The sequence below is a fragment of the Oncorhynchus nerka genome, linkage group LG13 (assembly GCF_034236695.1).
Source record: "Oncorhynchus nerka isolate Pitt River linkage group LG13, Oner_Uvic_2.0, whole genome shotgun sequence".
Taxonomy (NCBI): Eukaryota; Metazoa; Chordata; class Actinopteri; order Salmoniformes; family Salmonidae; genus Oncorhynchus; species Oncorhynchus nerka.
Window position 1 is genome coordinate 59,808,783 of NC_088408.1, and position 13,833 is coordinate 59,822,615.

Below are 13,833 nucleotides of genomic sequence, written 5' to 3' on the forward strand. Positions count from 1 at the left end.
TTTGACAATCTCTCTCTTTAAGGATATGCCTAAATATAGGTTAGTACAGACATCTCCTCTCTCCTTCTGTGTCTCTCTCAGGATGTTTTCAAATGGGATAAAGTCGAATGAAATGATGCGCCCAATGAAAGCCGTAGGATGACACGGGATGGTGTTGACACGCTGTGGCTCCTCCCACTAATTGTCTCGTGTCTTACTGTGGGACTGGAGGGCGAGAGGCTGGCCATCATGAGCTGAGCTCAGAGTGGTTGGGTGGGTGGGAGGGGGACCTGGAGCCTGTTGGAGCAGGAGAAAGGGAATGAGGAGCCCTGGCTGTGAGGACGAGGCCCAGTGCCCCAGGAGGAACTCAATACTGCTAGCAGGTGGTCCACGTGACAACCAGCAGGAAAAACCAACAGAGAGTAGGATATCCCACCAGTCTCATTCATACCAATCTGACGTTGTAAAGAGAGAGGAACGGGATCATTTCCGCTGTAGTTTGAACACAGCCGTGAGTCTTTGATTTGAGGTTCTAGGTTCTAGGTCTACATACTGGCTCGATCAGCACCACTACTCAATGGTGTGTGCCAAACTCCAGATTTTGTGTGTGGTCAAACGTACATGCAGCACTGCGGTCTCGCCCAAAAATAAAAACAAAGGCCAATCACTGTTTATCCATTGTGCCTTACCTGCCCTGCCCTGCCCTGCCCTGCCCAGCCCTGCCCTACCCTACCCATGCCAGAGGTGCTCTGTAGGGGAGCTGGGGTCTGCTGCATTATCAAACACCTCTCCCTCCTCCAGCCCTGTCGAGACCCATTAATAATTCCCCTCCCAGTCACTCTGCAAATGTCATTGGAGGGGAAGGCCTGAGAATAGAGAGCCCAGAAAATTCCCCACAAATTACAGCAGGAAAGGAGTAATGCCTCCCAAGAGACTCTGTCATAATTGGAAGGGATGGTTTCTTTGCCAGAAGCAGAAATGTTTGGAAGGTCTTTTGAAGGACTAATTTGCTTGAAGGTTCCCGTTTTAGAAATGGGAGTCGACTTAAACCAGTAAAACCCAACCTCAAGTCACCTCATCACCGAGTGCTAGGCTATGGTCAACATCTGTAATGTGACGTTGTGAATGATTCCCTCCTTTTTTGTGCATTTTAGTTGTCAAGTGTCACGCATTTCTTGGACACATTGAAGATTTCCTTTCTGTTTGCATGGAGCTCGTGATTAATTGTGAAGTTGGTATAATTCACATGGCACAAATATAACGTAGGCTGTAAAATGTAATAAACTGTAAATTAAAATGACCCTTGGTTAGGCTACTCTAGAAGGAATAGACATTTTTTGTTTTAGGAGCAGTGCTTGTGCAATATTGCAGATGGGATATTTTTCTCTTCTGGCTGAGCAAAAGTTTTATTTTTGGCTCATGTTGTTCCTTGAAACAGACTCTGTTAGGACTAGCATCGACAATTTATTCAGGAAACGGTCCATTTCACAGATCTGTGTGCACGGCGCAGCTACATTAGCTATGGTGTGATGTCTGTGAGCTGTTCATTTGTTTAGTGTGTGAGCCAGTAGGAAAGGAAGTGTGAGACCGATCCCAGTGAAAAGCTGTTATTGGATTTATTTATCAGTGTCTGTCCGATGATCAAGACTGGGAACTGCCAGGGACCTCACGATACAATATTATCACGATACTGTGTGCTGATATAATATGTATTGCGACTCTTATGATTCTCACAGTTCAATATGTATTCAGATTCTATACTGTGATTTGTTGCGGTTCGACGGTCCAAACATCTGCTGCAGAGGGACAAGCGCAGGCCATGAGAAAATGAGTTTTTTTGATCAGTCATGAAATGAACAGTGCTGAAAACAAATTGGCTCCATGTTTAAAAAGAAGATGGAGAACAAGCTATGAAGGAAAAATACTAGAGTTTTGGTGCAGGTACAGAGGAACTAGCGCAAAAATCAGATTGCGATATTGTCAAAAGGATACGATATGTTGTAAAAAATAATGTCCCGGTATGTAGCTGTATCCCCCCCCCCCCCCCCCATCACTACTGGTGATGTCTTTTTGTCTTTAATACCCACAGCCTTATACAGTCTTTTCCCATCTTTCCTCCCACTGTCTTCTTCTATGGCAGGTATAGTTAATTCATTTGCGCAAATAATAATTAATGCAATTCATTAATTATACAGGGAAGTAGCCTTGCTTAGTATTTAGGATTGCAGCACCATCATTATCTCATCAAGTGATTGTCGCTGAGGCTGTATCTTGTTTTTCCCCCTCCACTACTCTAACACAGACAGGTCTAGGTCTTAGAAAAAATCCAACTCTTTTTAAATCTCTCTCTAATCTGGGCAGTCTCTCAAAAGCACATGCTCAGCTTTCCCCTCTGAACTCGCGGCCGCTCCAGTCATGTCATTTTATGTGGAATACAGTTTTTTTTTTACGCCCGCCAACAGTTTCCATGGTAACAGGGACTTAGGGGAGTCGCACATCAACGCGGCTGCTTCTGCTGTGTGTGCACAGCGAGCAGATGTGCCGGAGAGATCCACACAACAATGCACTGCTCTCTCCAAATGCCACGGATGAGAGGAGACGGAGAGCACTCAATCGATATAATTTTTCTCTTGTTGCTCCACCATTTGTATTGTGTTCTTTTAAAAAAAATGAAAGGATAGTCTGAGTGAATTTTCGCTCTCTGGTTTCTCTCCTCCCCCCTGGGCCACGGCGACTCCCCTCTCTCCCTGTCCAGGGCTTCCTGAGTCGCAGACTGAAGGGCTCCATCAAACGCACCAAGAGCCAACCCAAGCTGGACCGCAACAGCAGCTTCAGAAACATCCTGCCGGGCTTCAAAACCGCGGACAATGACAGGTGAGATGCAACTGAACAAGTACTTCACATACACACACACACACACACACACACACACACACAACTATTTTCCAACGGGTCTAACTATACATTTGAGTGAGGTTTTTTTCTCTCGCTTGAGTAGCCTTGTTTCACTGTCAAAAATCAAATTAACCATTTAGTGTTCAGCGAAATAACAACGCAATGTCAAATACAGGTAGCCTAGTCAAATAATTAACATCCAATCACATTAACCGTTACTCGCTTGCAGGGAATTCCACTAACGGTCTGTATGTTGCCAAACGTAGCTGCTGCTCATCCTGTTTGCTCGAAAATGTATCAATGGTTAAAAAAAAAAAGTACGGCCCGCATCCATAGAGACACATACCAGCTCTACTGGTAGTACTGCTACTACCAGCAGTACTACACCTGCACCTGTCGACGACACAAGTTGTTCTGCTTCCACGAGCACATCAAATGCTAGCATCAGTTATTCTACATTTGTGAATCTGATACAGCCGAAGAGCTACTGCCCCCTTAACCTGGGAAAGCACCGAACAACAGACATGGCCATTGGATCATCGAAGAGGCGCAAATATGATGAGAACTACATTGATTTTGTGGTTCACTTATATTGGGAGTAGTGCCTTTCCTCAGGCACAGTGTGTTATATGTGCAAAAGTACTATCTCACAACTCGATGAAACTCTTGCGCAGACATTTAGAAACACAACATGCCAATTTGAAAAATAAGCCGCAGGAGTTTTTTGAGCGAGAATTAAGACATGTATAAAAGCAACAGATACCTTTAATAATGGGCTAGAAGCATCTTATATGGTGAGCTACCAAGTGTCTAGGACAGGCAAGCCCCATACTATTGTGGATGACTTAATTATTCTTGTTGCCGCGGACATGGCTGAGACAATGCTGGGGGGGAAAGCCCCAAAAAACTATACAGACAATGTCTTCATCAAACAACACTGTTTCACGACGCATCAATGACCTGGCAGGAGAAGTTTCGAAACATTTAATGCTTCGCATACAAGCCAATGAACTCTATGCGTTACAGCTGGATGAGTCAGGGCCTGGCACAGCTCCTGGTAGATGTCCGTTACATTTATGGGAGCCCAATTAATCCTATAGGTCAATTAATCCTCTTCTGGAAACCAGGACAACAGGAGAGGATTTTTTTAAAGGTACTGGACAGCTTTGTGACATCAAATGGACTTTGGTGGTCAAGATGTGTTGGTATCTGAACTGATGGCACAAAAGCCATGACAGGGAGACATAGTGGAGTGGTAAAGCACGTGCAAGCAGTTGCTCCCGACGCCACTTGGGTACACTACTGCAGCATCCACCGAGAGGCTCTTGCTGCCAAAGGAATGTCTGACAGCTTGAAAGACATTTTGGACACTACAGTGAAAATGATTACCTTTATTAAAGCAAGGCCCCTGAACTCTCGTGTATTTTCTGCACTATGCAATGATATGGGCAGCGACCATGTAACGCTTTTACAACATACAGAAGTGCACTTGTTATCAAAGGGGCAAAGTATTGACACGTTTTTTTTTAAATTGAGAGACGAGCTTAAAGTTTTCTTTACTAACCATAATTTTCGCTTGCATGATGATGAGTTTCTCACACGACTGGTCTATCTGGGTGATGTTTTTTCTCGCCTGAATCATCTGAATCTAGGATTACAGGGACTCTCCGCAACTATATTCAATGTGTGGGACAAAATTGAGGCTGTGATTAAGAAGTTGGAGCTCTTCTCTGTCTGCATTAACAAGGACAACACACAGGTCTTTCCATCATTGTATGAATTTTTCGGTGCAAATTAACTCACGCTTACGGACAATGTAAAATGTGATATAGCGAAGCACCTGAGCGAGTTTGGTACGCAATTACGCAGGTACTTTCCCAAAACGGACGACACAAACAACTGGATTCGTTATCCCTTTCATGCCCTGCCTCCAGTCCACTTACTGATATCTGAACAAGAGAGCCTCATTGAAATTGCAACAAGCGGTTCTGTGAAAATTTTATCAGAAGCCACTCCCAGATTTCTGTATTGGGCTGCGCTCAGAGCATCCTGCCTTGGAAAATCGCACTGTTAAGACACTGATGCCCTTTGCAACCATGTACCTATGTGAGAGGTGATTCTGGGGCGGCAAGGGTAGCCTAGTGGTTAGAGTGTTGGACTAGTAACCGGAAGGTTGCAACTTCAAACCCCCGAGCTGACAAGGTACAAATCTGTCGTTCTGCCCCTGAACAGGCAGTTAACCCACTGTTCCTAGGCTGTCATTGAAAATAAGAATTTGTTCTTAACTGACTTGCCTAGTTAAATAAGGGTAAAATAAAAAAATAAAACAATTCTCGGCCCTCACTAGCATGAAACACAGGCACAGAAAATGTAAGACTGAGACTCTCTCCAATACAACCCAACATTGCAGAAGTATGTGCATCCTTTCTAGCACACCCTTTTTTATTTTTATTTTACCTTTATTTAACCAGGCAAGTCAGTTAAGAACAAATTCTTATTTTCAATGACGGCCTAGGAACAGCGGGTTAACTGCCTGTTCAGGGGCAGAACGACAGATTTGTACCTTGTCAGCTCGGGGGTTTGAACTTGCAACCTTCCGGTTACTAGTCCAACGCTCTAACCACTAGGCTACCCTGCCGACCCAAGCACACCCTTCTCATTAACCTGTGGTGAGTTATTCACAATTTTCAATGAACAAATATGTAAGATGGCTAAATAAAGAGCAAAATGATTATTTATTTGTGCCCTGGTCCTATAAGAGCTCTTTGTCACTTCCCACGAGTCGAGTTGTGACAAAAACTCACATTCATTCTTATGTTTAATAAATATATCGTATAGTGTGCATGTGGCAGGTTTACAATGATGGCAAGAAAAACAACATTTGAGAGTGCGCTGACCCTGGTGCTAGAGGGGGTAGGTACGCAGCTGGAGGTTGAATGTTTGAAGAGGTACGGGACTATAAAAAGCTTGGGAACCACTGATCTATTGCAATTCAAGTGGATGTTGGAGGGTGTTTTTACTGAAGAATGTGTTTTTTTTCATATGGTTGTGTTTGACTTTTCGTGGTTTGTGTTTGTTTTCCAGGTATTGTGTAATTGTGTATATCGATACTGCGCGTATAGTGTAATTGTTGTTTATTTTTATGTTAGGTCGTCATTGTAAATAAGAATTTGTTCTTAATTGACATACCTGGTCCTTCTCTCCGACCGTCATGCTGTGGGGCTGTGTCACCTCACTGGGTGGTAGAATGACACTCTTCAGACAGTATCGTGGTTGCTGACCGTTCTATACTGTTGCTGTGAATCATTTGACATTTTATTCATTTAGCAGACGCTCTTCTCCAGCGTGACTTAGAGTCATGCAGGGATTTATATGGTTCTTAACCTACACACACAGTACAGGCTCTTGTTGAGGTAGGAGAGGGATTGGCTGAGCTGTGCTGTGCCTGTCAGGAGATTTCATCCACCATTACACCTGCCCATTATCCCGGGGCTGGACGAAAAGGAAATCCTCCTCATAGCAACCACAAGGCAGGGGAGCCTGATTTATTATCTACACAGCCACGGTAGTGGTCATGCTTGTTTTTTTTTTTAAATGTAGGCAAGTCTGTTAAGAACAAATTCTTATTTACAATGACGGCCTACCCTTGCCAAGTTGTCCGGTTGTGACACCTCTAGCACTAAGATGCAGTGCCATAGAACGCTGTGTCACTCAGGAGCCCAGTGTGTAATGTGTACGCTCTACTGGAGTAAGGGAAAGAGGGATACCTAGTCAGTTGTACATCTGAATGCCTTCAACTGAAATGTGTCTTCCGCATTTAACCCAACCCCTCTGAATCGGAGAGGTGCGGGGGGCTGCCTTAATCAACATCCACGTTCAGAATGACAGATTTTTACCTTGTCAGCTCGGGGATTCGATCCAGCAACCTTTCGGTTACTGGCCTAACACTCTAACCACTTGGCTATGATGCAGTGGACCACAGATGCTTAAATTGTGGGTGTTACTTTTGAGGGTGTGTTTGCGTGGGTGTGTTTGGAACTGGCATCCTAGCTCCTGGCTCTAGTAGTGTAGAAGAGCAGACCGAGGGGGTGCCATCATCACCAGTCTATGGCAGGTCCACTCTTCTCAATTAGTTTACACAACCCACTGAGTGAGTGTTTGTGTTTCTATAATTACATGGACTTCCCTCAAATATAGAGGTTGAATGAAGTGCCTATATCTGTTAGTGATGGGGGGGGAATCGATACAGTTACTTATTGGAATATTATTTTGAACAATATTATATCGATACTTTGACTCCAAGTATTGTACAACGGTACTAGCTAGTGGTAGTCGGCTGTACGTGTGCCAAAACTTCATCCCATAGCTTGTTGTCCATCTTCCTTTTTAAAGTTTTAGTTAGTTAGTTTCAGCACTTATATTTCCCTAACTGATAAACTCTTTTTCTGACGCTTTCTCGTCTCTCTGCATTATACATATAGTGAGCAGTATCTTTAGAACATCAAATTGCAATACAATCACAGTATTGAATCGCAATACATATGTGACCGACCGGCTCGATTCAGTCTTATGTTGAAACATATGAAATGTTTTTTTTTACATTGGATGAAGTTAGAGGCTCACTCAGAGCTAGAAAATGGTATATCAGACACTACAGTTGAGGAACAATGAGAAAGTAATTCTGCTTTGAAAGTTGATAAACTTGTAACCTCACTTTTGAGAAAATGGCCCTTGAATGTTTTGGTACCTACTGGAGAGCTCTTCTTTGTCTACACCCATTCAGCATTGTTCACACCCTCTTAAGCCGTAGCCCCACCCATCTCTTTAAGGCATCACATGTGAGGCAATGTACTAAACAACCAAGATGTAAAGACTAAAGGCTGGTTTATACTATGTCTAACGACAGTTGTATCAGAGACATCATGAACATTCTATTGTCGTCCGACATCAAACCTGTCGTTATGAAAAGTTATAACCACAAAAACTACAGGCTGCATGACATCAGCAGCCTGGTGGTCCAAAATAGCATAACTAGTGTATTTTAACACCAATAAACTCACCCGTTTAAAAATGTATTTAGTAAATGTCAGTCTAGCAAACTAGGCTACTAAAAGCAACTTTCTAAGCAATGTTTTTGTTAGTTTCTAGCTAGCCAGTTCAAATATTGACCATATCATATAGCTGACAGCGTCTTTATATTAGTTCATTTGTCCTCAATATTACAGGAAAATTAACTCACAAAAAGATCATTATTTACAAGTTAATGGCGAGCCAATTACAGAAAATAGCTTACAGTTGTGAGTGTGATGAAATGAAAGCAGGGCATTCTATTGGAGAATTTTAGAACTTGGACACTGTCTTGTTGGCCCAATGTTATACGTTTGGTGCAGGTCATGTTCTTCACATTAGTGTCTCTGGTAAAATCAAATATTTGTGACAAGCACAGGATACAGAAGGTCTAGTAAAATGGTTACTTGCACAGTGGTGTTTTGTTTTAAACATGTAGCTAACTAGCTAAACAATTAACCATAATCCCAACTCATAATATTCCAACCCTGCATGAATCTGCAGGTAGCTAACCAACTAGGTTCAACGTTAGCTAGCTAGCTAACATTAGGCTATAGCTAGAAATTCAAATGACTCTGTTTAAAAATGTATTTTGTTTGTCAATCTAGCAAACCAGGCAACTAAAAGCAACTTTCTTAACATTGTTTTGGGTCGTTTCTAGCTTGTTAGCTAATGTTAAGTTAACTAGCAATGCAAATGGCTCTGAGATATGAATAATATTACTACACAGATCATACACTTAACGTTAGCTAGCTAGCTAGCTACAGTACGCTTTAACTTGAAATTAAAATGACTTTCTGACCAAATTAAAAACGTATAATATCTGAAAATGTAGCTAGCTAGACTATCTTACATGGATGGACGCTTCTCCCTCTGTCACGGATGCCATGGTTGTCCTTAGTTTGAACATGTAATCCCTCTGCATTTTCGCAATCAAAATGCAGAATTGTCTCCATCTCCTTAGCTATCATACTCTAATTCCACTGATTTCAAAACTAGGTCGTCCAGAAAGTGGAGAGGAACACGTTTTCAGTTCTACTATGTGTCATGACTGTCCTGTAAGGATCCAAATAGGTCAGATCAGGTTTGCAATGACTGACTTTAGCCAGACCACCTCTCACACGCAGGGAGGGGTTAACAACTCATGCTCTGTTGTAAATCAAGGTAGAAGATTCAGGTCCCCCTCTCCAAATTCGCCAAAAGAATGTTGTTTCAACAGACTCTTGCCGAAGCTCGAACACGTTCTAAAGCAAATACTGGAACAATATTTTGAACGTGGGAAATGGCCAGAGGCGATCTATAGAACACTGTCATATAGTTTATTTTGTGATGTAATTAAAAATGTTAAAGGAAACACTAACTTAGAAAGTATTCCTACTACATGTGTGAAGTGTCCATCCTATGCGTTGTGCATGTAATATGAAAATGATATGTTTTTGTTAAGTTAAGAGGGATATGATTTGAGAAACTGTAAGATAATTGTTTTATATAACTTTGTACAAGTTACGTCCCTGAGTGAGGTCAGAGAGCGTGTCAGCCTGACGGAACCGCCCTTTCTAACAAACTGTATGAAATGATGGGTTAAGAATTAACATATCGGACCAGAGAGACGTAGAGCTTCAGCTCACGTTTTAAAGTGGCTTGAACTCTGAATCTCAACAGGAGGTAGAGACGATAAAGTCGCCTCCCGGACAATCACTGGTACGGCTGATTAGCTGTCCTAAGTAAAGTATCTAGAAAAGCGAATTGAAGTGGGACCATTCTACTACTCTGCTCAAACCACCGTAGTACTCTACTCTCATCCCCCCCACTAGGAACCATCAACACGGCTGGCTAGCCCATCTTCAAAGAGGCATCATCTGTTCAGGACTACACGACAAGTCACCGGATACCGGACAACTACAGAAAAGGACAACAGAAGACATGTGGAACCATTTTGGGACAAATCAGAGCCTTACAAGCGTGCCGCTAAAAGGCACAACCCCCTTTCCAAGAGAGATACACGGTGAACCAAGGCATTTTCACCTAAATGCATTCATCATTTCTTACTCCAAGCGGGTGGCGGTTCGTGTGCAAAGTTTAGGAATACTAATAACTGAGAGTCATTTTTAACTGTACCAAGTTTGTGTCTCTGTCTCTCTCTTGCCCTCTCCATGTAATTTGTAACAAGCAGCCATATTGTTGCCAGTCCGCTAGGGACCTGTGTTTTTATGGATTAAGTGTGTAATGACTGTTCAGAAGGATATGATGCGAGGTTATGATTAATAAGTTGACTGTCTATAGATGTGATAGGTAAGGTTCTTAACAGTTTCTGAACATGTGCCCTCTCATTATCAAGCCATTATCAGCCATCTCATTATCAAGCCTGTATGATGCGCTAATATAGTGGGCTTTCTCCATATTCCATAGCTGCACACTGTGTTGTGACATAATGCCATGTGTTTGGACCTCCTTTGTCTTTGAGACATTTGTTCTGCTGACCCGGGTCGCCTTGGCCTTTCTTTGGGTAGATGCCAGAACAGTGAACTGAGGAGGAGGCACCCACCCAGGGCTGTACTGTTTCAGTGGTCTCACTTCCATTGCCTGGTTAGCCATAGAAAAGGTTTCCAGGTCATATATATACCCCAGCTCAGGGCAGTACTATACAGGCAGTGGCCTAATTAATTACAGTCGCACGCAGCTCTGTAACCGAGTGAATGCCAGGCATGAGAACAGAACACACAGTAATACCAGGAGATATGAAGGCTTCTCAGATGCATGAGTCCTTGTGTCTTTCTTTGGGCTTTAAGGCAGAGAAATAGGAAATTATTATTAATTATTATTATTTTTTGCCCTTTTTCTCTGCAATTGGGAGTTCGTCTTGTCCCATCGCTGCATCTCAACTACAGACTTGGGAGTGGCGAAGGTCGGAGCCATGTATCCTCCGAAACACGACCCTGCCAAGCCGCGCTGCTTCTTGACACACCGCCCGCTTAACCCAGAAGCCAGCCGCACCAATGTGTCAGTGGAAACATCGTCCAGCTGGTGACTGAAGTCAGCTTGCAGGCGCCCGGCCCACCACAAGGAGTCGTTAGAGAGCGATGGGACAGAGAAATCCCAGCTGCCCAAATCCTCCCCTAACCTAGACCACGCTGGGCCAATTGCGCTCCGCCTCATGGGTCTCTCGGGTCACGGCCGGCTGTGAGCCTGGGATCAAACCCGGGTCTGTAGTGACTCCTCAAGACTGCTGCGCCACTCGGAGGACCAAGAGGAAATGTTTTGATGGCAAGCTGCTGTCTCAGATTCCCGAGCCTGATAACAAGATGTATATGTATTAAATATAGTCACACAGGCATGCATTCCAGCTGATACTGTATACTGTATTTCTATTGGCCTTGTTGAGCCAGTGATTGTTCAGTGGGTAGGTCCTCTGGATTCTGGACCAAAGCTGTGAGTACTAGGAAAGGCCAGTGATGCTGCTAAGTGCTGAGATATGGACGGGATGGTAGTATATGCGTGCAGTGACGGGCCCGACGTAGTGGATTAAGTGTAAGAGCCTAAGGAGAGTGGATGCAATTTGTACATTGAGATAGGGTCGTGCATGTGTGTGATGTGTAGACAGACGATGGGTCCCTGGCACCTATTGGGGATTAGCCTCATCAAAACCTAACCAACCAGCCCATCTAGTCTGTGTGCCTTCCTCTAAATTGGGCTGAATGGGCTCCCTCTCCTCCTCCCCTCCCCCAGTCTCTTTGAGCATGCTCTCTGTTACCCACTTCTTTCTCCTTGACATAAGAGGACCTGCTCCTTCCATTCCTGAGCCATCTGCTCTGACTGACTGACTGACTGACCATGCATTCTACACCATCAACATTATAGCCCCCTGGTTTAGTCACCAAATAAGTAGTAACTCTACCCAGGAAATGCACTGAACAGATGAATCAATAATGTACTGTATGTTCTCAGATGCATCCTAACTGTTTCAATGTCACTCAGGTATTTACTGGCGTAGCCCGGGCAGTCAGGGATTAGCGATGTGGATGTGGCGCATAATAATTACCGGATGAGGATTTGGCCTCGCTGTCTGCAGCCTTTTTGAGTCTCTGAGATTCATGCTTAATTGGATGACTTGCTGGCATTTCATGCCTTCTGGAAAGTGAGGGAATTCCTAATCTTGTAGGGCAGCCTATTATTATAGGCTAACTCTGTACGATTTCTCGCTTTTCAAGGGTCATTTCCAAAAATGAGATCTATCTATTGATTCCTGAATGATATAAGTATTAAAAATGCCTCGTGACTGGATCCATACACTACAATTAGGGACTAGGTCTTCATTGTATTTTTGTCTAATTGCAATAATGATGTCAAATCTCCTATCCATATTTCTGTTAAAAAGTCATTGATTTATTCAGATAAAGCCTATTTGATAAATGAGTCTGTTTTAGTAGCCTGTAATCGTAAGTTACGCTTCAGTGCCGTATTTCCATTGTCTTATTGCCTCTGTTGTTCATGAATTCGGCTTGGACCACAAACCTCTGAACAGTGCCACATTTTTTGGCCCGGTTTGACTTAGCCTAGGCCTAATCCATGAGAGTAAACAACTGCGAAATGTCTCCATGCATGCCCTTTCACTCAGTGTGGCGCATCTGTTATAAAACATATTTGTCTCAACAATACAGTTTCAGCGCGTGCTTCCTGAGATTAGGCGTATCAGCCAATCATCAGCTAACAATTTATATTTTTAACCCACACAAAACAATGCAGCATTTTTTAACTTGTTTCTATTTCAAAAGTAATGACATTTCACATTATCAGCTTGGAACAGATGCACACGAATCATTGAAGAAACCTATTATGTCAATACCATATGTAGCTTAGCCTTTATATAGGGTGTTTTGTTTTCAGAGATATTGATAAGACATGCAAGAGCCTTCATTCAGATAATTTTTTAAATAATAATAATAATTTAAAGGCCACCCAGCAGGGGGCAGTCTGTTGGCAAACAGCAGGTCAAATTCCACATTTTCACTTATAGAGGTTCATTTTACACAGCAAATGCATTGTATTCGATAGTGACCGCAAATTGTAACATACTACTGGTTTGTAGAAGACATTACACATTGGTCCTGGTATCAGAACAGACCCTTTTGTCGAGACTTTCAGTCAAATGTTCCTGGCATCATGACTGTGCTCTCTTACTTAATCGGCTTTTAGCCAAGCAACTTAATAATGCAGGCCCGTACGATAACTCCTGACAGGAGCAGGAGTACTGTCGTCCTGTCTTCTCAACACTGCCTGACATGGGAAATGACTCGGAGATCTTCTCACCGACAGACCGCATGCTAATCCATCCCTGCTCTAGTCCTGTCGAGATTCGGAGCCTCCGAGAGCCTGTAAACACCATGCCAGGAGGACAGCATTGTTTATTACGCTGGTGGTGCTGTACCGGGTTTCCTATCAGTTTTGTGTCTGACATTTTAGCACACGTTTGTTGAGAATCGGATACTAATGGCTACAGAAAACAAGATTCTGTCTGCTGCAAGACTGATGTTTGTCGACGCACTAGCCCAGAAATGGCAGCGCTACTGGAAGTGACATCATGGGTGCAGGTCAGGACAGTGTTGTGGTGGAGATCTTGTTGATGCGGAAGGTTACAGTATATGCTGGTACATTATTCTGATCAGGCAATGGAAGTGGTAAGCTATAATGTTTCTGGCAGTGAATCCCACTTATCAGCACAAAGCCCCTATCTTGTTACTTTGGATTTATTTTGTTTTAAGTGAGAGCTTAACCCAATCCTTGACCGCTGTGGTTCATTGTTTCACACGCACATGCACGTACTTATTTGTCCTGTGTGGGTTTCTGGCCTGTAATTGGGTACCCTAATTGTTAAAGGGCCGTTAAGCAGGGGGT

General features: G+C 43.3%; 1 protein-coding gene across 1 annotated transcript in view; it reads left to right on the forward strand.

The window, feature by feature from the left end:
- The window catches only part of LOC115139746 (disabled homolog 2-interacting protein-like), a 121,551-nt gene that overhangs the window by 74,672 nt on the left and 33,046 nt on the right, over positions 1 to 13,833 (forward strand). Inside the window, exon 3 of the mRNA XM_065026505.1 lies at positions 2,735 to 2,853. Coding sequence (XP_064882577.1) covers positions 2,735 to 2,853 — 119 coding nt within the window. The remainder of the gene's footprint in view (positions 1 to 2,734; positions 2,854 to 13,833) is intronic.